The sequence below is a fragment of the Chiloscyllium plagiosum genome, unplaced genomic scaffold (genome assembly GCF_037043375.1).
Source record: "Chiloscyllium plagiosum isolate Xiang-an unplaced genomic scaffold, Cpla_swu_hap1 HiC_scaffold_42, whole genome shotgun sequence".
Classification (NCBI taxonomy): domain Eukaryota; kingdom Metazoa; phylum Chordata; class Chondrichthyes; order Orectolobiformes; family Hemiscylliidae; genus Chiloscyllium; species Chiloscyllium plagiosum.
This window is the reverse complement of record NW_028270180.1, coordinates 32,625,248-32,651,523: the sequence shown is the minus strand read 5'-3', so window position 1 is coordinate 32,651,523 and position 26,276 is coordinate 32,625,248. Positions and strand designations below refer to the sequence as shown.

The following is a 26,276-nucleotide window of genomic DNA, read 5'->3' as shown; positions in this document are numbered from 1 at the left end:
CCAACCATGGAAAAGACAAACTTGGTATTGAACTCTAAATTTTGATCCTTCGCTGAAATCCAAGAGATATTCATGCTGTTGGATCACCAAGGTTTCATTCTCAGCTGCAGAGTTACACTTTTATAAAATCATTTTTCAATTCATTCAGAAAATGTGGACGCCACTGGCTGGGCCAATGTTTATTGCCCATCACTAATTTAAGCTTTCTTGAATTGTTGCAGTATCTGTGGTGTAGGTGCATCCACAGTGCTGTTAGGGAGATCTAGGATTTTGACCCAGCAACAGTGAAGTATTGGAAATGTTGTTCCAAGTCAGGTTTGTGTGTCGTTTCAGGGTTAACCCTGCCACACATTGTATATCCAATCTTTGGCTGTACTCTTTACCTCTGGTGTTATCTGCTGAATGGTTATTTTTTATGCTGTCCTGGATTATGCATTTTGCTCGCAACTTTTGAGCTCATCTCTGCCCTGGAGAAGGTGGTGCTGAGCTGCTGCCTTGAAACCCAATAATTGTTTTGTAAAGTCCAGGACTGCTGATCTTTGTTAACCCTTTTAACTGATTGATCAGAGAAAGCAAATGTCTTGGTGCTTTTAAAGATCAGTAAGTTTTTTTTAAACATTGTTATCCCACTGCTATAATGTATGCTAACATTTCTTTCTTTAATTTTAGAACATCCCTTCCATTACTTAATTGAGCCGCTAACTACAGATCGTCCGGACAAGAAATACTTCAATGTTCTTAAACTCAATGATCCAAGATATGGTAAGATGTTTGTCAATGCATTTTGATGGGTCATCCTCATTTGAGGAGATGAAGAATAGGCAAGATTGTACACTGATGAAATATCTGGTCCCGGTTTATTCTCCCTTCCTGGCCTCTATATTCCAGTACAGTATTCTGTTCGATATCTGTGAAGGTTTTTTTTTAGATTAGATTCCCTACACTATGGAAACAGGCCCTTAGGCCTAACAAGTCCACACCGACCCTCTGAAGCGTAACCCACCCAGACCCATTCCCCTACCCTATATTTACACCTGGCTAATGCACCTATCACAATGGGCAATTTAGCATGGCCAATTAACCTGATCTGCGCATCTTTGGACTGTGGGATGAAACCCACGCAGAATCATGGGTTTGCACAGTCACCCAATGCGGGAATCGAACCCGGGTCCCTGGCACTGTGAGGCTGCAGTGCTAGCCATTGTGCTGCCCCATGGTTTGTCGGATGTGGCTGTACATGTTTCTGTTGATTGTTATTATATGCTGCAGGCATGATTCTCACAGCACAGCTTACATTTGTCAGTGAAATGACAAACTAGAAAGCAAGGTCTGTCAATGAGCTCTTTGAAGTTAACGGTGTCACAACATGAGGTAAACCCCTCTGCTAATTTAAACCAGGCACACAGAAAAGCTCACCTCGTGCCGCAATCTGTTAAATTTTGAGAGGCAAAGAACTATCCCAATCTCACTATTTAAAGTAAAAATTAAAAATTTTATTCTTTAAATCCAAAAGAGATCATTTAAAGCAACAATTATTTACAACTCCTTTCTCTTGAACCTATCTTTTACCTCCCAAGCTATAATACTGGTCTGATCAAAAAACCTGGATTAAGATTTACAAAAAAAAATCATGTATCAAAACCAGCTAGCTTTGTCGATTCACCTTTGTAGATTTTCCTCTGTAGATGTTACGCTGTATTTTACTGGGTTGGCTTTTCTTCGGTCTTCTGCTGCACAACATTTCTTATGGGTCGGTACTTTTCAGAGAAATATTGGGCGAGCAGTCTGTGCGTGTTGGTGCTCTTTGCAGTTCTCCCTCTAACTGTTCAAAATGCCAGTTTTTATAACCCAAAACATCGGATCATTTCATTTGTTTGATGTCATCCCAAACAGTAAAATTCAAATTTGATTGGATTTTGGTATCTGAGGCATAATTTAAACTGGCTGAATTTGAATTTGTTTTTGTTCCATGGCAGTGCAACTCCGGCTATTTTTATCAACCAAATGTTACATTTTAAAATTGTTCAGCACACTCTTTGCTTTCAGTCAGTCCTTGCTAGTTTCCTCTCTCTCTTAAAGGTACAGTACACACCCACACCTACATAACAACGGCAAGTCGTTCAAGTTACTCAGCTCCCAAGGTTGAATGACAGTTTGTTGAGTTAGCAGTTTGTGGTACAGCTAACTCTGGGGCCCCATTACTGGCATTTTTGCAAGCAGGAAAACATAAGGGACATACAAGAGGAATGTGGATAGAATCTTTTTTGCAGAGTGGTAATGATCTGGAAATCAATGTCCATGAAGGAGGTGGAAACAGAAGGAATCAATTGTTTCAATGGGAAGCGAGTAGGTATTTTGGGGGCAAATAAACTTGCAGGGTTGCAAGGACTGATGGAGGGGAATGGGTCATGTTGTTACTAGGATGCAACTTTGACTCTTATGAGTCTGTCTGTTGACCCAAAAGCCTGCGCATAGGAGTGTCATTAACAGGTCGAATCATCATAAACTTTCAGATAGATGTTGAAGCTTGGTGAATCATTACTTTTGAGAGAAGAATCTGGTGAGAGGGTAGACCCTGCATTACCTTTGAGAACAGCCATTTTATTTTGAGTTGGTGGTTTAGTAGCATTGCACATCTCTGCCCTGGTGAGCTGCTGTCTACTTTGTGTGCAACCACAAAACATAAATACAGGAGTAACTGAGATAATGTCCCTCAAGGCAATGAATGATGGTGAGGAAAGTTGAGAAAAGAAATAAATAATGATATATCATCCTGCATAGTTCATCTATCACTGAAATCCTTTATGTAACTATATTGAAGATTAATGTAAAATGACCAGTACTCGATGTTGAAGAACAGTTATACTGGACTTGAAACGACAAGTCTGTTTCTGTCCCCACAGCACTGGACCTGCTGCGTTTCTCCAGCATTTTGTGTTTGTTTCAGATTTCCAAAGTACACAGTGTTTTGCTTTTATATGGTTGAGTGCAAGACTGAAGAAGTGTCTTTTGTATGAAATCAATCTTTTTTGAAGTGCTTTCATACTAAATGCACCACCTTGATTGCAACTTGAAGTTATTCCTTTCTTTCTTCAACAGTGGGATTACCTTACTCTATCCGTGTACTACTCGAGGCTGCTGTTCGAAATTGTGATGGGCTCCATATAAAAAAAGAAGATGCTCTGACTATTCTTGACTGGAAAAAACAGCAAAACCAAGCTGATATTCCTTTCTGGCCAGCCCGGGTCCTCCTCCAAGATTTCACGTGAGTTGGAAAACTGTTCTGGGTAGAAAATTGAACTGTGTGTTCAATTGCCACTCAGGCTTTACTTGGTGGAAAAATGTATCTAATCAAGTAATCTGGTCATGGATAAAATCTTACAGGAAGTGAAGACAATTGAGAAACTTTTTCATGTCTATTTTTCATTACATGCAATTTGTTTCACATTACTACTAGATTCTTTATTCCTCTAAATTTCATTCTGGATAGGGACTGCCTGTGTAAACCTGCCATGCTATAACAAAAACCTTTAGCCAGTGTTGATGCAATTGTATCCCTGCTGTGTCTCCAACTCTAAAAGCTGTGCTGCAAAGAATTTCCAAAGCGCTTTAGCCTGCTCTAATTTCCCCAAACTGTCCTTTATCTAGTAGAAAAATACATTAACATTTAAACCATGCATCATTTCAATTTCATTTGTTTTTATTTAAACAGATTTGTTTCCAGTATCTGGAAAAACAGATCTTGTGTAAAAACCAAAGAATTATGGATGCTGTAAATCAGAGACCAAAATAGAAATTGCTGGAAAAGCTTAGCAAGTCTGGTAGCATATGTGGATCGAAATTAGAGTTAATGTTTCGGAACGTGTGACCCTTCCTCAGAACTGCTGATGGCTAGGAAAATGTCAACCATATTGGGTTGCGCTGTGATTTTTGTCTCCCCTGTATTGATCCTGAAAAGACCAGTAATGTAGAAGTCCAGGCTGATGCTCTGGGATTGTTGGTTCAAATCCCACTATGGGAGCTGCCCAAATTAAGTTCCACTCCTAAAGTCTGGAATGGAAATCAATGACCATGCAACTGTCATTGATTGCGTTCAAGCCCATTGAGTTCACTAATATTCTTTAGGAAAAGAAATCTACCCAGTTTGACCAATACGTGATGCCATACCCACGGCAGTGAGGTTGATTCAACCTGACCTTTTGAAATGGACATCGCAAGATACTCAGTTCAGGGGCAGTTAGGGATGGGCAACAAATGCAACAGTGGCCTTAACACATCCTGTGAGGAAATTAAAAATGAGTCACTGAGATAGATTACTGAATAGAACCCCATAGTTCAAATCAATATTTGGCTTTGTTTAATTGAAAATTAGGGGCTGTATTTACCAGCACTTTGCCCCTTATTTTATGTTTGAAGTTTATTCAATTTTTTTTAAAAAGACAATTTTTTTAAATCTCAATTGTTATTCTCACAAACCTCTGCTGTAATTTCATTTATCTCTGTTCCAATTGTGCTTTCATTCCCCTCTCTACTCCCACTATTTTCTTTTCACTCAGCCTGTGAAGGACCAATTTGGGTGTTGCAGTATGGAATACCTGCAATCACTTTCAGCATAGAAAGCTTCCACAGACAGCTGTGAGATAATGATGAGAACCTATTCCAGGTATCAATTGATGATTAAATGTTGAAATGAATTAGGTTTCTCACATGAGTGCAGTGAAAGATTTACAAGTCATCACTCACTGTGCTGTCTTAGGTACAAAGGTATCTAGGTACAGAATCTTGGTAAAGAGCAAAAAAAAACACAAAGTTAAAAGATTAAACGTTACAATCCTTCTTAAGAAAATGTGGTAAAACAAGGAAACACAGCCTTGAGTGGGGAGTTCAAGCCATTGTGGCTAGGTGCTTATGGACTGTGGTGTTGAACTGTTAACTGAGTTTACTTGTTTTTCTATGTTTTAGTAAAAAGGACTGTAATGTTCAATACTTTAACTTTGTTTTCTTTATTTTTCTGCTGCTTTGTACCAAGATTCTGTACCTAGGTACCTTTGTACCTAAGATGGTACCATAAGTAGCAACTTATAAACTTTGTACTGTACTCATATGAGTACATGTGACAATCAACTTAATTCAGTTCAATGTGTTGTCACCACCTACATGTGTGCAGATAGTGCTGGTGATATCAAGCAAAATGATCTCTCCAGAAGTGTTTTGACACCTCTGCAGCTGACTGCTTGCATTTATGACATTGCTTTCTATAGCAGCAATATGAAGTGACAGGGCTTTAAGTGGAGTTAGCCCATCTGAACCAATTCCTTCTATAGATTGTATTTTCTCCTTTCACCCCCTAAAGAATAACTGATTAAAATCATTGCTTTAGCTATGGAAACAACACTCTTCACTCTGCATCAAACTTTGATGGCTGCAGGGAAGTTCCACTTTTGTTGTTCAGCATGCAGATCGATGGACTGTGAATTTTACAGTTGGCCTCAGAGCCATCACTCAAGAGTTCGACTGTGACCGTGATTATATGGGCAGCACCACCATGGTTCCAGGCAGCTGCTGTTCCGTTGGTTGTCACATCACTGCTGCCCTGTGCCTGTGGGCTCGTGCAGTCTTTCACAACACCTAGTGGTGGAATTGATGAGCAGTGCAACCTCATATAGGTGAAAGTGAGGACTGCAGATGCGAGAGATGAAAGTCGACAGTGTGGTGCTGGAAAAGCACAGCAGGTCAGGCAGCATCCGAGGAGCAGGAGAATCGATGTTTCAGTGTCCTGATGAAGGGCTCTTGCCCAAAACGTCAATTCTTCTCCTCAGATGCTGCCTGGCCTATGCTTTTCCAGTACCACACTTTCAAGTGCAACCTTATATGTTTCTTCCTTCCAAATGCAGGAGGTTAATTAATGTCTCTGACTGTCTTTTTCATTTATTTCAGTGGGATTCCTGCAGTGGTGGACTTTGCAGCCATGAGGGAAGCAGTGAAGAAACATGGAGGAGACCCTAGCAAAGTCAATCCAGTCTGTCCCACAGATCTGATTGTTGACCATTCAATACAGATTGATTTTAGTAAAAGGCAAGGAAATTAAGCATGAGTAAGATTTGCTTGGAATTTTGCATTGCTAAACTGCACTAGTTCTTGCAATCATGATTTGCCTGTGTGTTTAGCAACCACTTGAATGGCTTTAAGAGAGTAAAGCATTCCATTGCATTTCTCTGAAGCGTTATCCAGAAAAATTGACAAGAGACATGAGGCTATATAACTAAAATTTCTTCAAGTTTTAAAGGTCATCTTTGAGAAATGAAGAGGTTTAAGAAGGGATTTCCAGAGTTTAGGTTGGATACTCAGCCACTAATGTAGAGCATTTAAATTCAGGCTACTCAAACTCAAGGTGTGCAGATATCTCAGAGAGTTTGTGGGACTGGAGATAACAAGGATCGTGCCGGCCTTTGGCATAGACTGGTTTGTAAACCAGGATGAGAATTTTAAAATGAAATCTTTGCTTGATCGGGTACCAACATCAGTGGGTGAGCACAGTGGTCAATGGGTGAACAGGGCTCACTGCGATTAGGATATAGCAAGCAAACTTTAGGATGATTTTGCATCAATAGATGGTAGATCTTGGGAGACTGGAAAAGAGTCTGCTGGAATACTGGTGTCTCAAGGTGATAGCTTAACGAAGGTTTTATCAGATCAAAGCGTGCAGTTTGATGCTGTTATGGAAATTGAAAATGGCAGTCTTGGTGACAGGTAACCGAGTAGTTTATCCTGGTTCAAATATGTTACCATGATAATAAACAAGTGAATTTGATTAATAACTGAAGAGGTAAAAATGTCAGAACTTTGGAGAAAGGCACAAAGATAGCTGGCCCAGACACAATGAGCCCACTAACTCTTAATCTGTCTTGCAAGATGTTTCAGTCTATTCTGCCGAAGAATAGATTTTCAACTTGAGATCTGTGAGGAAATCCACATAGAGCATCCAATTTTAGACTTTTTAAATACTTTTTTACTCATTGGCATAATGTTTCTCTTATATAGAACGTACAGAGAATGTACTGACAGCACCCATTTACTATAATACTTGGTGCGTTATTGTCAGAAAATAGAATCGTCATAAATCCATTAGATTGTACAATATGACCATGGGCTACTCAGTCTATCATGTCTCTGCTGGCAATATTTAGCCAATGCCCCCCCGCTGCTCTTCCTTTGTAGATTTGCAGTATCTCCTTTTCAATTATAGAAGCATTAATATACGCAAGCGTGAAACTTATCTTTCTGTAGACAAACCTGAAACCTATAAACTTCCTGGAGTGATGTTATAGGTGTTAACATGTTTGGTAAATTCATTTGTAAATTTAAATCAATATGTAAAGAAAATTCTTTACTACTGTCCCAGGCTGAGAGAGAGAGACAGTTTTATCATTGACAGGGGTGTTGGGGGTTATGGGAGACATGCAGGAACATGGAGTTCAGGCCACAGTCAGATCACCCTTTCTCTCATTGAATGGCACCACAATCTCAAAGAGCCAGATAACCCACTCCTCCTGATGGTCTTATAAAAAAAGTTAATTAAAAGAGTATTTTGCAAATTCAACTCCTATAATTTTTGTTTTGTGAATGTGCCATTTAATCTGCAAGTCAGTAATTGTACGTATTTTACTTTTTTTGGCTAGTGCCATTCAGAATGCTCCAAATCCTGGAGGAGGTGATGCCGCACCTCGAGCTTCCAGCAGCAAGCTGCCATCAAAAATCTCGCCTTGCCAACGTTCCAGTAGCTGTTTGAGTTCGTGCCACAGTGAAGTGAGCTCCCCTTCATCAAAACAACGCACCACAGAGATAGAGAACACACCTCTGCTTTGTCCTTTTCACCTGCAACCTGTAGCTGGGTAAGACTGGCCTTTCTGCTTGCTATTCCTTAATATGTTGCAGTGGTAGACTGGAAAGATGCCACCTGAAATTAGTCTTATCATCAAGATCACAGTCTCACCTGGTGTATTCTGTTTGTCATAGCTGAGGCAAAGTGATGTCAGAGACAAATATAGAGCATGGTCAGAAATGATTCTTGCCCGTCTCTCTCAATTAATTGCAAATATCAGTACGTCATTGCGGTTTATCTGTGGTTAAAAATCGAATTTGAAATCAATGCTATTACTCATTGACTTTTTTTAAATTTTCTCTAGACCAGAAGCTTTATTAAGGAATCAAGAAATTGAATTCAGCAGAAATAAAGAACGGCTGCAATTTTTTAAGGTGCATCTATTTATTAAAACCTAGTATTTCAGAGTTTCATTCTATATTGAAGGCATTGTCCATATTTATAATGAAAACCGTAGATAAGTTTGTCAGCATGAGTACAAACTCCCCATGGATACAGTAGTACTACTTATTCTCAAATTTGCAGTTTTCATTTCAAAGCCCTACTTCCTTGTATTAAAAATCTAAAACTGTGTGCTATTTAGCAGAGAGCCACAGATCTTGAAAATTTTCTTTGACTGAAAGCTGCTTATGCTAACACTTGCCAACGTGTTTTAATCTGATTCCAATTTGAGGCTAGGAAATTATGGTGACCTTCAGAAGGAACTGAGAAAGTGGTACTACAGCTGTTATAACTCTGTCAAAATTCTGTTGCTGCCTTGGACTTGTGATCCCAGAATTTCAGTTGGGGGCCCCATATGGAAAGCTGTCACTTATGCAGTTTGACATCATCGTTGTATCGTGATACAAATTGAAAGCTGTTTCAAATGATAACTTAGAGGAAACAAATCTGTTTCTAAACTAAAATAGGTAAGGGGAAAGTGATGATGTTACAAAGTTTGATTGTGATTTTGGTGTTGACTACATACTCTTCCTGCCTAATGTAGTTGGTGTGTGGGGTGAGAGGGGACAGTGCAGGGCAGAATGTAAGCTTTCATCAGCAATGCATGATCAAACAGAAACTATCTCTTTCTTTGGGGTAGAATGTGGAAAGAAAAATGGAATACCAACCAAAATAATAATTGAGTGCAACACTGATCAAAAAAAGGTTTGGTATCTTGTGGTTGCAAAAAAGTTTTAAAAGAAATTTCACCCTTTTTAAAATGGCTCCTTCTGAAAGAGAGCTTGCATTCAAAGAGTGATTTTTATGTTTTAAAAATATCCTGCGGTTTTGAAATGCAAGCAAACAGGAATTGATTTCTGCAGAATGAGATTCTACAAAACAGCAACAAGCCAATATTGCTCGGGACTTGAGCAAACTCCCATCTCTTTTTTGGGTAACAACCTGGAATCTTTCACGTGCACCTATTGGAACAGACTCAATTTACTAGCTCACTGAGAGGTAGTGTCGCGTTCTTTCGCATATTTCAGAATGTTTTCATTCAATGTGTGTATTTTTCCATTTAGTTCTAAAATATATTCCAACCTTGCTATAATAATTTTTTTAATCTAGTACATCATGGGGCATTTATCCGATTTAATTCCCCTTAGCCATAGATAAGTTGTCTTGCCCTAGATTTGAAAGGTTATTGCCCATTAGAGAGTAATACAGATTCAGTGCCATACTGAGGGTGTCATCTTTCAGACGAAATCATCTGCTGTTCTGCCATTGCATTGAAAGAAGTGCAGTATATTGTTTCCTGTGTCTTGACTGATATATATTCCTTGATCCTAATCTTTATTCCTAACATCCAAAAATCAATGATCTGGTTATTAACATTTTGGCTGTTTGTTAGAAGCTTTCAATGGAATATTAGCTACTGCACTTCCTACATTGCAACAATAATTACACTTCAAAAGTATTTTGTTAATAGTAGAGTGCTTTGGACAATCCTGAGACCGTGAAAGGTGTAAACATTATTCTTTTTACAAAAGTTCTATTGACTTTGGGTAACATGCCATAATGCTTCTGGATCGCTGGATTAGACTGGCATCCTCCTTGAAGCAGGCACCTAGAGCAACTGTACTGCATTGGGCATTGCATCAGAATCTGAACACTCAGTTGCAAGCTGGGGGTAGAAATTGTACTGATCAAAGTGTTTCAAAGTGTTTTGAAGAAGATTGGCTTTGACCCAAGTAGCTGGAAAGAGAATGCATTAGACTGCTCATGATGGTGAGACCTTTGATGCTGAAAGTTCAGGAAGACACATCAACTCCTCATTGAGCATGAGCTGGCCAATGACTGACTGACTGCCCACTTTGAGTGCAGATTTTCCATTTATTTTTATTTCTATATTTTTTCTACCTCTTAGTCTTTTACTTTACCCTTTTCATTTCTGTCTCTTATAACCTCTCTCTTTCTCATTCCCTTTCTTCCTGTCTCTCCCTGCTCCTTTGGGATTCTGTGACAAGTATTGTCACTCCAAGGAACTACTAGGAGACAATGCTTCCTGGTATTTAGATGTGATGTGGAGGTGCTGGTGTTGGATTGGGGTGGACAAAGTTGAAAATCACCCAACCATGTCTTATACTCTTACTCCACTAGACACCTGACGAAGGAGCAGCACTGTGAAAGCTTGTACTTCCAAATAAACCTGTTGGACTACAACCTGGTGTCGTGTGATTTTTAACTTGGTATTTAGATCAAAGTGCAGTGTCCCACGTGTAAAATGTCAGGTGCTGCCTTATTTGTTAATTGTTTCTTGAATTCTCTGTTTCTGTTTTGAGAGTCCTTAGTGTCTGTGAAATGTTTATAAAATAGAGAGCTGGATTTACACTCAACACATTCCAAAGCAAAGACAGGCAGAGGTAGCAGTTTGTAAGAAGTCTGCTGTTTGAGGGTTGTCTCTAGTGAGGGGAAATCTGTAACAGTAGAATTCCATTCTGATTTGAGCACAATCGAAACAGGGAATTTTAAAATGTTTTTGGCAGAATTGTTTTAGAGTTGGAATAAGATGTTTGTGTGGTTTGATTTTAAATATTTTTAATTACTTTTTTTCCTGCTCTCCCTCCTTTTGACACAGTGGGCTTCCAAAGTATTTCAGAACGTGACTGTGGTGCCACCGGGAAGTGGAATGGTGCATCAAGTAAACTTGGAATACCTGTCTCGCGTAGTGTTTGACCTAAGAGACGTTTTCTTCCCTGATAGCGTGGTAGGCACCGATTCTCATACGACTATGGTGAATGGTCTTGGAATTCTAGGATGGGGTAAGTGTGCATCTAATCTCTCTCACTTATTACCCATAACCGCAACTAGAAGCAAACACCTTCTCTTAAAACAGCTGGGACAAAAAAATTGAGACCTGACTCTTTAGTTATTTGTACTCTTGAATTAATTTGTTTTAAATTGGTAATTTCTTTTAAAACGAGAATGTGGGTGATCCAGTCATTTGGAAGTTACCTGTATTTCTGAATGTTTTTGTCAAACACTCGTGATCTTAGTGGGCAGCACAGTGGTTAGCACTGCTGCCTCACAGCGCCAGAGACCTGGGTTCAATTCCAGCCTCAGGTGACTCTCTGTGTGGAGTTTGCACATTCTCCCCATGTATGCGTAGGTTTCCTCCGGGTGCTCCGGTTTCCTCCCACAGTCCAAAAAAATGTGCAGGTTAGGTGAATTGGCCATGCTAAATTGCCCGTAGTGTTAGGTGAAGGGGTAAATGTAAGGGAATGGGTCTGGGTAGGTTGCGCTTCGGCAGGTTGTTGTGGACTTATTGGGCCGAAGGGCCTGTTTCCACGCTGTAAGTAATCTAATCTCACTGAAGAGTCTGATTCGAAGGAGCCTTGCCTTTTTGATTCTTTTCTCCAGAATAAGGAGAGGAAGGCGCTTGCTGCTATTTGTTTATTCATTATATTTTATTGTGTTTAGTTGTATTCAGGTGGGAAGCATGAACTGGTGGTTTCATGTGGATATAAGGGATTGTTTGTATGTATGTTTGTATGTATGATTGAGCAGCAGTGATGGGTTCAGAATGCACATATTCATATTGGGTAAATAAAAGCTGATAAAAGATTGTAAAAGATTAAACTCCAGTTGCATTCTTCACCTAGCTTCACTTTGCTATCTCCTTAAAATGAGATTTCCTCTTCAGACCTGTCATTTTTAAAAGGTGCTCTGTGAAATGATGCAAATGTTCTGTGACAGTCTGGGCAGGATGCATGCCCATGTCCACTGCAATTGAGTTTCAGTCACTTGAATACCACATGCCAGAAAATGGACAAGGTAGTAAACAGAAGCCTGAAGCTTAGCAACTGTTCTGTCAAAGGTGGACAGTGGCAAGTCTCTCCTGAATTCCCAAGGTGAAGAGCCTCCGAGTCTAATACCACTCCAGTAAAAGCGTGAAGGTACCATGTAGTGAAGTACTCAACCATATCACTATTCAAAGCATGTTGCTAAACCTGTCGACTGAAGGAAGATAATTTTCACATTACCAGATCCATCAATGTTCACTTTGACAAACAGCTCCAGCAAAACGTTCTCATGTGTCCCTTTTTGTAGGACACTGATTAATCTTAAAAACATACAGGAGAGGCAGCAGTAATACTACTGGACTGTAATGCATTAACCTAGCCTAATGCTCTAGGAACAAGGGATCAAAGCCCATCACTGCAACTGGTAGCATTTAGTCATTTAATTGAGAAAAAAATAGCAGTAGTGAAACTGTCATTGAGATGACAAAAATCTTGTTCCCTCGTGTCCTTTTAAAGTCATAGAAATATACAGCATAGAAACAGTCCAATTTATCCATGCTGACCAGATATCCTAAATAAATCTAGTCCCATTTGCCAGATTTTGGCCCCACTCCCTCTAAACCCTTCATATACCCATTCAGATGTCTTGTAAATGTTGTAATTGTATCGGCCTCCACTACTGCACATGTTGGTTTTGATGCTGTGATGGATGAATTCCTTACTCTGTGCTAGGTGCTACTCTTTGAGTTGTCCTGTTTTCCCACAAGCCCTAATATCCACCCACCCTGACTCCATGGTGTATTAAATTTATCCAGTAGCTCCCTCTGCGTGAAAAGGTTGCCCCTGAGGTCTCTCTTAAATTTTTGCCCTGTCCTATTAAACCTGTGCTCTCTACTGTTGGACTCCCTACTCTTGGGGAAAAGACTTTGGCTATTCACCCTATTCGTGCTCCTATGGTTTTATAAACTTCTATAAAGTCATCGCTCAGCCTCTGATGCCCCAGGCTCTTCAGTCTCTCCCTATACCTCAAACCTGGCAACATCCTTGTAAATAGTTTCTGAACTCCTCCAAGTTTCACAACATTCTTCCTATAGCAGGGAGACCAGAATTGCATGCAGTATTTCAAAAGTGGCCTAACCAATGTCCTGTACAGACGCAACATGATTTCCCAACTCTTGTCCTCAATGTGCTGACCAATAAAGGAAAGCATACCAAACACCACCTTCACTATCCTATCTTCCTGTGACTTTACTTTCAAGGAACTATGAACCTGCACTCCAAGATCTCCTTGTTCAGCAACATTCTCTGGACCTTACCATTAAGTATATAAGTCCTGCCCTGATTTGTCTTTCCAAAATTCAGCATCTCACGTTTGTCTAAATTAAACTCCATCTGCCACTCCTCCGCCCATTAGCCCCTCTGATCAGATGCCGTTTTCTGAGGTAACCTTCACTGTCCATTAAACCTCCAGTTTTGGTATCTACAAACCTACAAACGATACCTCCTATGTTCACATCCAGATCATTTACATAAATGACAAAAAGCAGTGGACCCCGCACCAAACTTTCTCGCACACCACTGGTCACAGACCTCCAGACTGAAAGGTAACCCTCCACCACCACCCTTGGTCTTCTATCTTCGAGTCAGTTCTGTATACAAATAGCTAGTTTTCCCTGTATTCTGTGTGATCTAACCTTGCTAATCAGTCTACCATGATGCGTCTTGTCGAACGCCTTACTGAAGTCCATATAGATCACGTCCACCACTCTGCCCTCATTAATCTCTTTGTTACTTCAAAAAACTCAATTTCCCACGCACAAAGCCAAGTTGACAATCCCTAATCTGTCCTTGCCTATGCAGATACGTGTAAGTCCTGTCCCTCAGGATTCCCTCCAACAATTTGCCCACCATGGATGTCAGGCTCACCGGTCTGTAGTTCCCTGGCTTTTCCGTGCCACCTTTCTTAAATAGTGTCACCACGTTAGCCAATTCTAGTTTTCCGGTGCCTCGCCTGTGGTTAACGATGATACAAATATCTCAGCAAGGGGCCCATCAATCTCTTCCCTAGCTTCCCACAGAGTTCTAAGGATGGGGCAGAAAATCTGTTGTCTTTACCTGACCTGACCCGACCAACATATGACTCCAGACTCATTGCACTGTGGGTTTTTTTTTTTAGCTGATGTCAAAGGGCAGTTCAGGATAGTCAAAATGATGGCCTCGCCATTGACATCCACGTTCTGTGGAACAATTAAAAAATGTAAAAATAAATTAGTTTTGGATTTGAAGGTCAATAATCATGAAACCATTTGAAAAGGTATCCTTAGACATTTAGTTGAAAGAACTACGGTAGAAATTGAAATACTTGTGTTGAGAGTAGTAGATTTTACCAGTTACCCTGGCAAAACATTCAAGCAGGTGTTGGTTGATATCTAGTTACATGGCAATTGACAAAGAGATAGAGGAACAGCATTCAGTATGTTAGCGCACACTTCAGCTGCCTGAGGAAAAGGATATTCAAGGACAACATCAGATCTGAAGCCAAGATCATCGTTTACAGAGCTGTGGTGGTTCCCGCCCTCCTTACTGGCTCTGAGACGTGGACTGTCAACAGCAGGTACCTCGAGGCGCTGAAGCAGTACTACCAATGCTGCCTGCGCAAGATCCTGCGAATCCATTGGGAAGAAAGACATACCACCACCACAGGCCTTGACCAGGCAAACTCCCTTTTCGGTCTTCTATGAAAAAAAAATTTAGCCTGCTTGAAAAGATTTTCATGTGAATTGTCTTTCCTTATTACGAAAAACAAAATAAAGTGATCCTTCAACTTTGTGCTAAGAGAGTGACACAAAAGGGGCTGCACGGTGGCTCAGCAATTAACACTGCCTCACAACGCCAGGGACCCAAGTTCAATTCCAGCCTCGGGTAACTGTGTGAAGTTTGCACACTCTCCCTGTGTCTGTGTGGGTTTCCTCCGGGTGCTCAGGTTTCCTCCCAAAATCCAAAAATGTGCAAGTTAGGTGGATTGGTTAAGCTAAATTGCCCATAGTGTTCAGGGCTGTGTGGGTTAGGTGCATTGTTCAGGGGTAAATATAGGGTAATAGTGCAGGGAAATGCCTCTGGGTGAGTTATTCTTCGGAGGGTCGGTGTGGACTTGTTGGGCCAAAGGGTCTGTTTCTACACTGTGGGGATTCAATGAAGATTCAATCCACTTTGGTCGATCTTGGAACAATTTGTATGTTCACAAGTCCAGTACTGCCCTTTTTATGGGTTATCCAGATTGTCTGTCTGTATTAGCTACCCATTCCTATTTGCTGTGTGAGGATGATGTGAAGATTTAATCAAATCTCTGTAGTCCCTGTAATATTGTTAGCATGAATTCCGAATTGTTGACCCAGGACAATGATACAAAGATAAATGTTAACTTTCACATTCTTTTTTAAATGTGCCAGGGACATTTAGTTACAGAATATCTGTACTGCACCTCGTCATTATTTTTCTTCTGATGCATGAAAGAATCATCAGCTGATTTACATTAGTTTATGACCAAATCTAATGTTCATGACCACTAAATGAATTTTTTTTAAAAATTGTCACCTATTTGTTCAAAGGTACTTCACTCAGAGTATTTGATGTCACAATCATTTATACTGATATTAGCAACTTGAGCATCTGAAAATGCCAGATCTGATATTGCTATGTGGTCAGCTCCAAAATTGCATGATCAATCAAAAAGGTTTGCATGTTATATATAGCAGCATGTAATGTGCTATCTAATTATAGGGTGGAAAATAACTTCACATCGACGCTTTATGTTGCATGCTGATTGGATCTGGGATAAAGTGTTAATATGTGCTGATTTTGCACCCACACTGCAGTATTTCTGAAAGCATTCTCCAAAATGCTTGCTGGATTGTTTATAAAGGTGCTCCTTGTACTATAAAGATGCTATAGAAACAAACAAAGTGGCATTTGTTTTCTTTCTAGGGGTTGGTGGGATAGAGAGTGAGGCAGTCATGCTGGGCCAACCAGTCACGCTGACTTTACCTGAGGTAGTCGGATGTAAACTGGTGGGGACCACAGACCCTTTGGCTACTTCAATCGATGTTGTTTTAAGTGTAACAAAGGTAAGAGAATTTCTGGAATTTTTCTTTTGCAATGTTAATTAAGCATGAAAGAAGAAGATTAACAAAAATCAATTTCCTTCCCAAACACCCCCTAGCATCTCCGGCAAGCTGGAGTTTCAGGAAAGTTTGTCGAGTTCTTTGGCCCAGGGGTGTCTCAACTATCTGTAGCAGACAGAACAACAATAGCAAATATGTGTCCTGAATATGGTGCAACTGTGAGCTTTTTCCCAGTTGACGAGGTTACGTTAAGGCACTTAAAACAGACAGGTGAGAGGGACTGGAAAATTTATACAATCTTTCAAATGTCAAGGGCTTTTTCTTTGCATTTTTAAAACTTTTTTTTTCTTGAACAACAGGTTGTAGTGAAACAAAGCTTGACGCTGTGAAAACTTACTTAAAAGCTGTGAAGCTGTTCAGAAACTATCAGAATCCCTCAGAAGACCCGGAATATTCACAGGTGATTAATTTTGGTAGGAAAACCAAGCAGAGGGAATTTAAATTAAAGGATTTTGTTTTAAAGTTGTCAGTGGGACTGGAACAAAATGATTGATCAGTGCATTGAGTATAGGAGTTAGAATGACATGTTGTGGCTGTACAGGACATTGTTGAGGCCACTTTTGGAATCCTGCATACAAACTGCTCGCCCTTCTTTGAAAAGATGGTGTTAAACTTGAGAGAGTGCACTAAAGATTTACAAGGATGGTCCCTGAATTGGAGGGTTTGAACTATTGAGAGATACTGAAAAGGCTTAGGGCTTTCTTCCCGGAGCATCAGAAGATGAACTTAGAGGTTTTAAAATCATGAGGGGGTTGGATAGGGTGATGTTAAAAAAACATTTACAAAACCAGAGAGAAATTGGTAACATGAGCAGTTTATGGGGAAAAGTTTGGTATTAAATGCCACAAAAAAAATCAGAATTCCTATCAAACTCAATGGATTTGATTTGATGTGATTTATTGTCATGTGTACCTAAGTACAGTGAAAAGCTTTGCGAGCAATACAGGCAGATTGTCGGATGAAAAACCCTTGGACAGAGCGAGGTCTACAGGTTATACTGCACAGAGCATGTGCGAGGCAAGAACAACATTAACAAGATCAACATTATTTGCACTTAGAGAGTCCATTCATCAATCTAATAACAGCAGGGAAGAAGCTATTCTTGAACCTGCTGGTGCATGTGTTGAAGCTTCTGTATCTTCTGCCTAATGCAAGAGGTTGTAGGAGAGCATAACTGGGGTGAGATATAGTCTTTAATGTAGTTAGCAGCCTTTTCACAGCAATAAGAAGTGTAAATGGAGTCCAGAGATGGAAGTTTAGCTTCCATGGTGGTCAGGGCTGTGCACAAACTTCTGTAGTTTCTTCCGGTCTTGGATAGAACAGTTGTCATACCAAGATAGTTGCACCGGACAGTATGCTTTCTGTTGTGAATCTGTAGAAGTTGGTGAGGCTCCTTATGGATATGCCAGATTTCTTGAGCCGTCTGAGGAAGAAGAGGTGTTGTGCCTTTTTGACCGTCACATCTACGTGGGAGGTCCAGAATAGGTTGTCGGTTATTGTCACTCGTGTGAACTTGACGCTCTCAACTCTCTCGACCTCTGCTCTGTTGATATAGATGGGGATGTATTCTCCTTTCTTTCTGAAGTCAATGATCAATTCTCTAGCTTTACCGACATTAAAAGAGAGGTTGTTATCATTGTACCACATTACCAAGCCCTCTCTCTCCTTTCTGCATTCTGACTTATCGTTGTGTCAGCAAACTTGTAGATGGTGCTCATTTAGAATTTGGTCTCACAGTCTTGTGGGTGTTCAGAGAGTACAGTAAGGGGCTGAGAATGCATCCTTGGGGCCTCCAGTGTTGAGTTTGATCATGGAGGTGGTGCAGTTTATCTTCACTGAATGCGATCTATGGGTCAGGAAGCTGAGGATCCAGTTGCAGAGGGTAGACTGAGACCTAGGTCTCGGAATTTTGAGATCAGCTTGGAGGGGATAGTGTGTTGACCCCTGCCACTCTGGCAAGGCCTAAACAACGTAATGGGTTACAAAATGAAGCAAAGCAACATAGCAGACAAAGACATATTCCTCCACAATGCACTCAGTAAAGCAGAATGGTAGCGGAATAGATGCAGGCACAATGTTTCACCTGGTTGTGGGGTCTAGAACAAGGGACATAGTCTGAATAACGGGTGGACCATTTAGGACTGAGATGAGGAGGAATTTCTTCATGGAGCAGGTGAATCTTAGGAAGTCTTTGCCCAGTAACTGTAGCGACTCAAGTCATGGAGTATATTCAAAACAGAGATTGATTGATCGATATTAAAGGTATCAATAAATTTTTAAAATGTGGACGTAGGTTTGCTCGCTGAGCTGGAAGGTTCATTTTCAGACATTTCATCACCATACGAGGTAACATCTTCAGTGAGCCTCCGAATGAAGCACTGGTGCGATTGCCCGCTTTCTGTTTATATGTTCGAGTTTCCTTGGGTTCAAAAAACAGGAAATGATGTCACCACAGGAAATGATGTCACCAACCCACGGAAACTCAAACCTATAAATAGAAAGCAGGCTAAAGCACCAATGCTTCATTCAGAGGCTCACTGAAGATGTTACCTAGTATGGTGATGAAACGTTTGAAAACGAACTTTGCAGCTCAGCGAGCAAACCTACATCCAGAACGTCAACCTTCTCAAAACTTGCTAATTTTTAAAATGTATTTATTCATGAGATGTCACTGGCAAGGATATTAACTATTACGTGTCCCTAATTGACTTTGAAGAATCGTAGAATCCCGTACAGTGTGGAAACAGAACATTTGGCCCAAAGTCCACAGTGACCCTCCGAAGTGTGAGTAATCCAGACCTGTTCCCCCCCTCTATTACTCTACATTTACCCCTAAATGGGCGGCACGGTGGCACAGTGGTTAGCACTGCTGCCTCACAGTGTCAGAGACCCGGTTCAATTCCCGCCTCAGGCGACTGACTGTGTGGAGTTTGCACGTTCTCCACGTGTCTGCGTGGGTTTCCTCCGGGTGCTCCGGTTTCCTCCCACAGTCTAAAGATGTGCAGGTCAGATGAATTGGCCATGCTAAATTGCCCGTAGTGTTAGGTAAGGGGTAAATGTAGGGGTGTGGGTGGGTTGCGCTTCGGAGGGTCGGTGTGGACTTGTTGGGCCGAAGGGCCTGTTTCCACTCTGTAATTAATCTAATCTAATCTAACTAATGTACCTAACCTATAGATTGCTAAACACTATGGGCAATTTTAGCATGGCCAATTCTCCTAACCAGCACTACTTTGGATTGTGGGAGGAAACTAGAGCACCCGAAGGAAACCCACGCAGTTACCGGGAGAATGTGCAGCCTCCACAGACAGTTGCCCGAGGCTGGAATCGAACCCGGGTTACAGGCGCTGTGAGGCAGCAGTGTTAACCACTGACCCACTCCCAGTGTGCCACCCTGAATCCTGGTCTGCTGCCTTCTTAAATCACCAGTTTAAATGCTATAATTGTACCAGCCTCCACTGCCACTAACGGCAGCTCATTCCATACATGCACCACCCTCTGCGTGAAATAGTTGCCTCTTAGGTCCCTTTTACGTCTTTCCCCTCTCAGCTTAAACCTATGCCCTCTAGAATTGTACTTCCCTACCAGTGGGAAAAGACCTTGACTATCCACCCTATCCATACCCCTCGTGGTTTCATAAATCTCTATAAGGTCACCCCTCAGCCTCTGATGCTCCAGGGAAAACTGCTCCAGCCTATTCAGCTTCTCCCTATAACTCAAAGCTTCCAACTCTGGCAACATCCCTGTAAATATTTCTGAATCCTTCCAAGTTTCACAACATCTTTCCTATAGCAGGGAGACCAAAATTGAACACAGTATTCCAAAAGTGGCCTAACCAATGTCCTGAGCGGCCTCAACATGACCTCCCAACTCTCAAACTCAGTGCACTGACCAATAAAAGCAAGCATACCAAGTGCCGCCTTCACTGTCCTGTCTACCTGTGACTCCACTTTCAAGGAACAATGAACTTGCACTTCAAGGTCTCTTTGTTGGGTACACCCATAAGCAGCCCATAACATATAGGTATACCCAGAGTGCTAGAGGATTTTGATGTGGGGATGGTGTAGAAGATCAACCATGAGCTAGAGAGGCCATTTGACTGTCTCCCAGTTCTAATTCAAATGTTCCTGTGTCCCAAACTTTTTATTTTACTCGTCCCTACTGCTTATTTTTGTGGTGCTGATCAGGGCAGCTTGGAGTCAGATATTTTGTGTCAGAATTGGGGTTTGCTCTGAATATATTGGTTTCCATTGAGCATTGTGGAACAAGGCTTTAATGTAAAGGGTGTAACTCACAGCTCTGATAACTGTCTGAAGTGTAAAACACCAACAACAGACAGCTGTGAAATATCAAACTGTATGCAGATCTCTGTTGGAGACTTTGGCAGTATGAAGCAATTGCACAAAATGTGATTCTGCCTGCTTTGTCTGTTGACATTTGTTGTTTTAAGGCTGGCCAGTGTACACTGACATCTTCTGTATCCATTCCTCAGGTTATTGAATTGAATCTGTCAGGTATTGTTCCATATGTGAGCGGTCCAAAACGGCCACAGGACAGAGTTATGGTAAATGAAATGAAGAAAGATTTTCAGAACAGCCTGAATGAAAAGGTGTGTATGCCTGTAATTATTAAAGATCTGCCAAACTGCTGTGTTTTTAATTCTTGATGCGAATCTTGTGAAAGGTCACAAAGTAATTTATTTCATTACTTTGTGAAAGTAAAGGGGGCATAAGGAAGTTTATAATGCAGTAAATCTTCTCAGAACCAATACAAAATTTGTGTCATGCAGTGAAAAAGGAAGTTTGCAGTCCACACCATAGCGAAGCTGTATATTAAAAATAGGCTCCTGTTGTAAACTTGTTCAGCACAAATGGCTGTTTATTCATTGAGTCACTCCACCTAGGACCCGCATTATCACAGACCTGTTTTAGTCCTTCTCACAGAGTGGGGAGGAATACAGATATGTTCTGCCAGTGAAGAGTATAAGTTGCACTCTGGAACTGGGTGTTCCAGACATGGGACCTGCTAATGTAACCTAATTTAACAAGAAAATTTAAAATTTGACTTAGTCCTTTGAATACCAAATGGTCTTTGGCACTTTAACCTTTTGTTAGCTGCCATAAATTTGTTGAAATTCAATAAGACACTAAGTTGACCTCAGCCGGAGAATAGTGTCCAGGAGTTCTGTGCCGCACTTCAGGAAAATTAGGAAGGTATTGCAAAGAAGTGTTCAAGGGGTGAGGAATTTTAGTTCTGGAGATAGATTGGAGAAGCTGGGACTGTATTCCATTTAAGAGAGAAGGGTGAGAGGAGATCTGATTGAAGTTTCGAAAATGCTAAGGGGTTGGGACAGAATAGATATGGAGAAAATGTTCCTGTTCTTGAAAAGATTGAGGACAATAAGGCACTGACTCAATGTAATTGGTAAAAGAACTAAAAGTGATTTGAGGAGAAAGTTGTTAACGCAACAAGCAATTAGGATCTGGAAGGTGCTTCTCAACTGGGATGGGCAGGTTCAAGCATAACGAGCAGGAGGCTGGAAGAACGCAGCAAGCCAGGCAGCATTAGGAGGTGGAGAAGGCAACGTTTCGGTGTAGGTTCAAGTGCAGCATTCAAAAGGAAATTCGATGTGTATTTAAATGGTTACAATGTGGTGAGTTACTAGGAGAACACCAGGGAATTGCACTCTGTGATGCTTATTCAGAGAGACATGATGGATGTAATAGCCACCTCCCCCCCCCACCCCCCGTAACAATTCTGAAAAGACTCCTTTCAAGAGGAGAAATTGTGTTTACGTAAAATTTCTTTGTTTTAAAATTTTTTTTTAATGCATTTAAACTGATTCACAGCTCCATTCAAACAAGTGGAAAGGATTGAGTACAGAGCTCTAAACAGAGCATTGATATTGCAATATTTCAGGACTCTGGGGGCAAGTTGCTCTGTTAGCTGCTGGTAAATTCAGGTTGAAATCTGAGTTATAGCTTTAACTAAAGCAAAATACCACAAATGCTGGATGTAGAAAATAAAATCAGAAAGTGCTGAAAAACTCTGTAGATAAAGCAGCATCCATGAAAATAGGAGCAGAGTTAATGCTTCAACTCAATGAACTTCCATCAGAACCAGCCCTGTGTGCAACAAAATTGGAACAGTGGCTGTGATGGGAATTTGTTTTGCTCATTGTTGAGGTTAGCCATTAGGAAATACCTGAATGGAAGATTTTTCTTTGAGCTTGGACTAAACTTCACTGGAGCAGCATTGGCGGCTAAAGACCGGGTTCAGAGTGGGTTAAGAATTACATTGATGGGTAATGTAGTTTGTCTACAACTTCAATCTTTACTTGGAGATCCTCAGAATCCAGTCATTGACTGGCATCCAGTCTGATTTGAAAATGCAGTCTATCTGGCAATGCCATTCCACAATACTCTCCTAGTTACAGACTTAGTTTTGACAGGCTTCAATTTCAGGAATCCTTCTCTGCTGAGTTAGCTGGTCTCCACTTGACTGGCAGGTGGAACATTAAATTACAGTATCTCTGTGATGATGTTTCTATTTTTATCCATTTTGTAGGTCAGGTTAGATGTTTAGCCATGAACCTTTTCCTCTCTTTTCCCACCAATTCCCTTCACCACCCAACCCTACCTGCCTTCCCAAAAAAACAGACACACACACAACTTAGGCATTTGATTAATAATTGCCATTTGTAATTGAGACCCATGCATAACAGGAAATAAACATTGAATGATAAACTTGTAGAACAATGGAGACAGAGTGAGGAATGGAACTAGTCTTCTATCTCCTAAATGACTCTATCTATGATAATGCCCACTGGTAACCTATTGACACTCCGTAAGGGGCTTCAAGCATAATTGGAACAACAATATCTAAACATTTATTACCTTATAATAACTACAGTTGTATGGTGTAGTAGATCTTAAACTGCTTAAAGCATATTGTCTGTATCCAATACAAAAGTATATAATTCTGTGCTATTTGTTTCAGTTTATGTGTAAATGCTTGCTGTATGTTTTATGCAGGTTGGCTTTAAAGGGTTTCAGATACCTCCAGAAAAACAGAAGGAGGTGGTTGCAATTGAATTTGAAGGGAAGGATTATAAACTGGCCCATGGTTCTGTTGTCATTGCAGCTGTAATAAGCTGTACGAACAATTGTAATCCATCTGTCATGCTGGGAGCAGGTAAGGGTATATACTGCTGTTCAAACTAGTTATTAAACGTTTCCTGTGCATTTATTTCATTTACCAAATTGAACTGTCTCCAATTCAAGAAGAGTCCCAGCAGATTGGAAATAGCTAATTAATACCTTTCTTGAAGAAATGAGGGAATCAAAAAGCAGCAAGCTATAGGATGACGAGCCCAATTTCAGTCATAGAGAAATTGCTAGAATCAGTTATTGAGGAGCATGTGGCAGAATCTGAATGTCATTAGGCAGAGTCAGCATGATTTTGTGAAAGGCAAATTGTGTTTAAATTGTTAGAGCTTTTTGAGGAAGGAACCAGCAATGTGGACAAAGGGAAACTTGTAGATGTAGTATGCTTGGATTTCCAAAAGGCATTCAACAGGGTGCCCATCAAAGAGTACTATACAAGCTTGGAGCACATGCTATTGGAATAATATGCTAACATAGATAAACATAGATATTGTTAGCCAATATCAACATGCAAGAGTACAGCACAGGAACAGGCCCTTGGGCACGCCATGTCTGTATCAATCATGTTGCCATTCTAAACTAACCTAATCTGCCTGAACATGGTTCATATCCCTTGCCTTCCTGCCTTTTCATGTGTCTAACTGCCTGTTGAACATTATTATTGTAATGCTTTCTATCACCTCCCCTGGCATCATGTTCTATGCACCAACTACACTATGCATAAAAAGAAATGCCTCGCTCATCTCCTTTTCCTCTATCATTTTAAACCTATACCCTCTACTATTTATCATTTCCACCCTGGGGAAAAAGGCTCCAACTACCTACCGTATCCATGCCTTTCATAATTTAGTACACTTCTATCCAGTCCCGCTTTAGCCTCCATTACTCTAGTGAGACAATCCATATTTGTCCAACCTCTTCTTATAGATAATACACTCCAATCTAGACAACATTCTGGTAAACCTCTTCTGCACCCTCTCCAAAGTCACCTCATCCTTTCTGTTGTGTAGCAACGATAGTGATTGTATTGAGGTTAGCCAGTTGGGCTTCATAGAATAAGAGTTCCATGATTGGGACTGTTAATCTGGCCCAGTCAAGGATCCCTGGCTGACATAAAAAGTTTGTGTCTGGGATACTGGTAATCTACTGCCTGACTCTGTATGGGGCAGTACTGTACTCTGGGACTGTTCATGTGTAAAGGGTGACTTGTGATAGGATACTGGCCTCTGAAGAGTTATTTGAGTGACCAGCACTGTATACAATATTCCTAATTTGGCCCAATTAATGGTTTACATAGCTGCAGTATGACTTGCAAGTGTGCTGTATGCTTCCTTCATGACCTTAGCCACTTGTGTTGCCCCTTTCAGGGAGTTATGGAGTTACACCCCAAGATGTCTCTATGTTTCAATGCTCCTAAGGTTCCTGCCAATTAGTGTATACTTTTCTCTTGCATTTGACCTCCCAAGATGCATCATCCTCACTTGTCCGGATTAAACTCCATCTGCATTTCTCCGCCCAGCTTTTCAACTGGTCTGTATCCTTGACAAACTTCCTCACTATCCATAACACCAATTGTTGTCATCTGCAAACTTAATCAGACCACCTCCATTTTCATCTAAATTGTTTATCTTGAGTTACCAAAAATCAAAGATCTAATCACTGATCCTTACAGAACACCACTGGCCAAAGCCCTCCAGTCAGAAAAACACCCTTTCACAGCTGCCATCTGTCTTCTATGACCAAGCAATTTTTGTATCCAACTTCCCAACTCACTGTGAATGCCATGTGGCTTAATCTTCTGTATCAGCCTATTAGAGGGATATTGTCAAATGCTTTAGTGAAGTCCATGTAGACAACATCCATGTCCTGGGAGAAAGTGAGGACTGCAGATGCTGGAGATCAGAGCTGAAAAATGTGTTGCTGGAAAAGTGCAGCAGGTCAGGCAGCATCCAAGGAGCAGGAGAATCGACGTTTCGGGCATAAGCCCTTCTTCAGGAATCTGCCCTACCTTCATCAATTATGGATTCTGGGTAATCCAAGATGGAGGATAGGAAAAGTTTTTGGCTGTAACAGCTGCTCCTTTTTTGAGGTATTTTGAGGTATTTTACGTGCTGGAGGTGATGTTCACGAATTCCAGGAGCAGCAATTACTGTTTTATATGCTGTTGCATTGTTTTGGAACTTTGGTTTAAAAAAAAGTCAAAACAGCAGTTTTAAAAGGGAAAAGAACAAACAAAGGAAGTACATGGTGAGATCAGTACAGGAGAGAGAGAGAAAGAAACTGACAGACCAGTGAACCTGCATAGTTAATGCCTTTGCTGTTTAAAAGATATAAAAGAGACCTAAGGGGCAACTGTTTCACGCAGAAGGTGGTACGTGTATGGAATGAGCTGCCAGAGGAAGTGGTGGAGGCTGGTACAATTGCAACATTAAACAGGCATTTGGATGGGTATATGAATAGGAAGGGTTAGGAGGGATAACAGCAAATTACTGCGGATGCTGGAATCTGAAACCAAAAGAGAAAATGCTGGAAAATCTCAGTAGGTCTGGCAGCATCTGTAAGGAGAGAAAAGAGCTGACGTTTCGAGTCTCACTGACCCTTTGGAGGGATATGGGCCTGGTGCTGGCAGGTGGAACTAGATTGGGTTGGGATATCTGGTCGGCATGGATCGGTTGGACTGAAGGAATGCTGTACATCTCTATGACTCTAATTACCTTTATCACTTCCTCAAAAAACTCAATCAGATTTGTGAGACAAGACTTGGGGGAAGGTAAAGTAATGCTGACTATCCCTAATAAATCTATTCTTTTCCAAATGTGAGTAA

General features: G+C 40.8%; 1 protein-coding gene across 2 annotated transcripts in view; it reads left to right on the top strand.

The window, feature by feature from the left end:
- ireb2 (iron-responsive element binding protein 2) overlaps positions 1-26,276 on the top strand; it is a 66,436-nt gene that overhangs the window by 14,399 nt on the left and 25,761 nt on the right. Inside the window, exons 2-12 of one of the 2 annotated variants that reach the window (XM_087982217.1) lie at positions 670-762; positions 3,100-3,265; positions 5,938-6,075; positions 7,680-7,892; positions 8,187-8,256; positions 10,944-11,127; positions 16,093-16,232; positions 16,328-16,499; positions 16,589-16,689; positions 20,779-20,895; positions 23,321-23,480. In XM_087982217.1, the coding sequence (XP_087838343.1) occupies positions 670-762; positions 3,100-3,265; positions 5,938-6,075; positions 7,680-7,892; positions 8,187-8,256; positions 10,944-11,127; positions 16,093-16,232; positions 16,328-16,499; positions 16,589-16,689; positions 20,779-20,895; positions 23,321-23,480 (1,554 nt within the window). Of the gene's footprint in view, positions 1-641; positions 763-3,099; positions 3,266-5,937; positions 6,076-7,679; positions 7,893-8,186; positions 8,257-10,943; positions 11,128-16,092; positions 16,233-16,327; positions 16,500-16,588; positions 16,690-20,778; positions 20,896-23,320; positions 23,481-26,276 lie in introns of those variants that run through there. The other variant, XM_043680158.2, reaches the window with a different exon arrangement.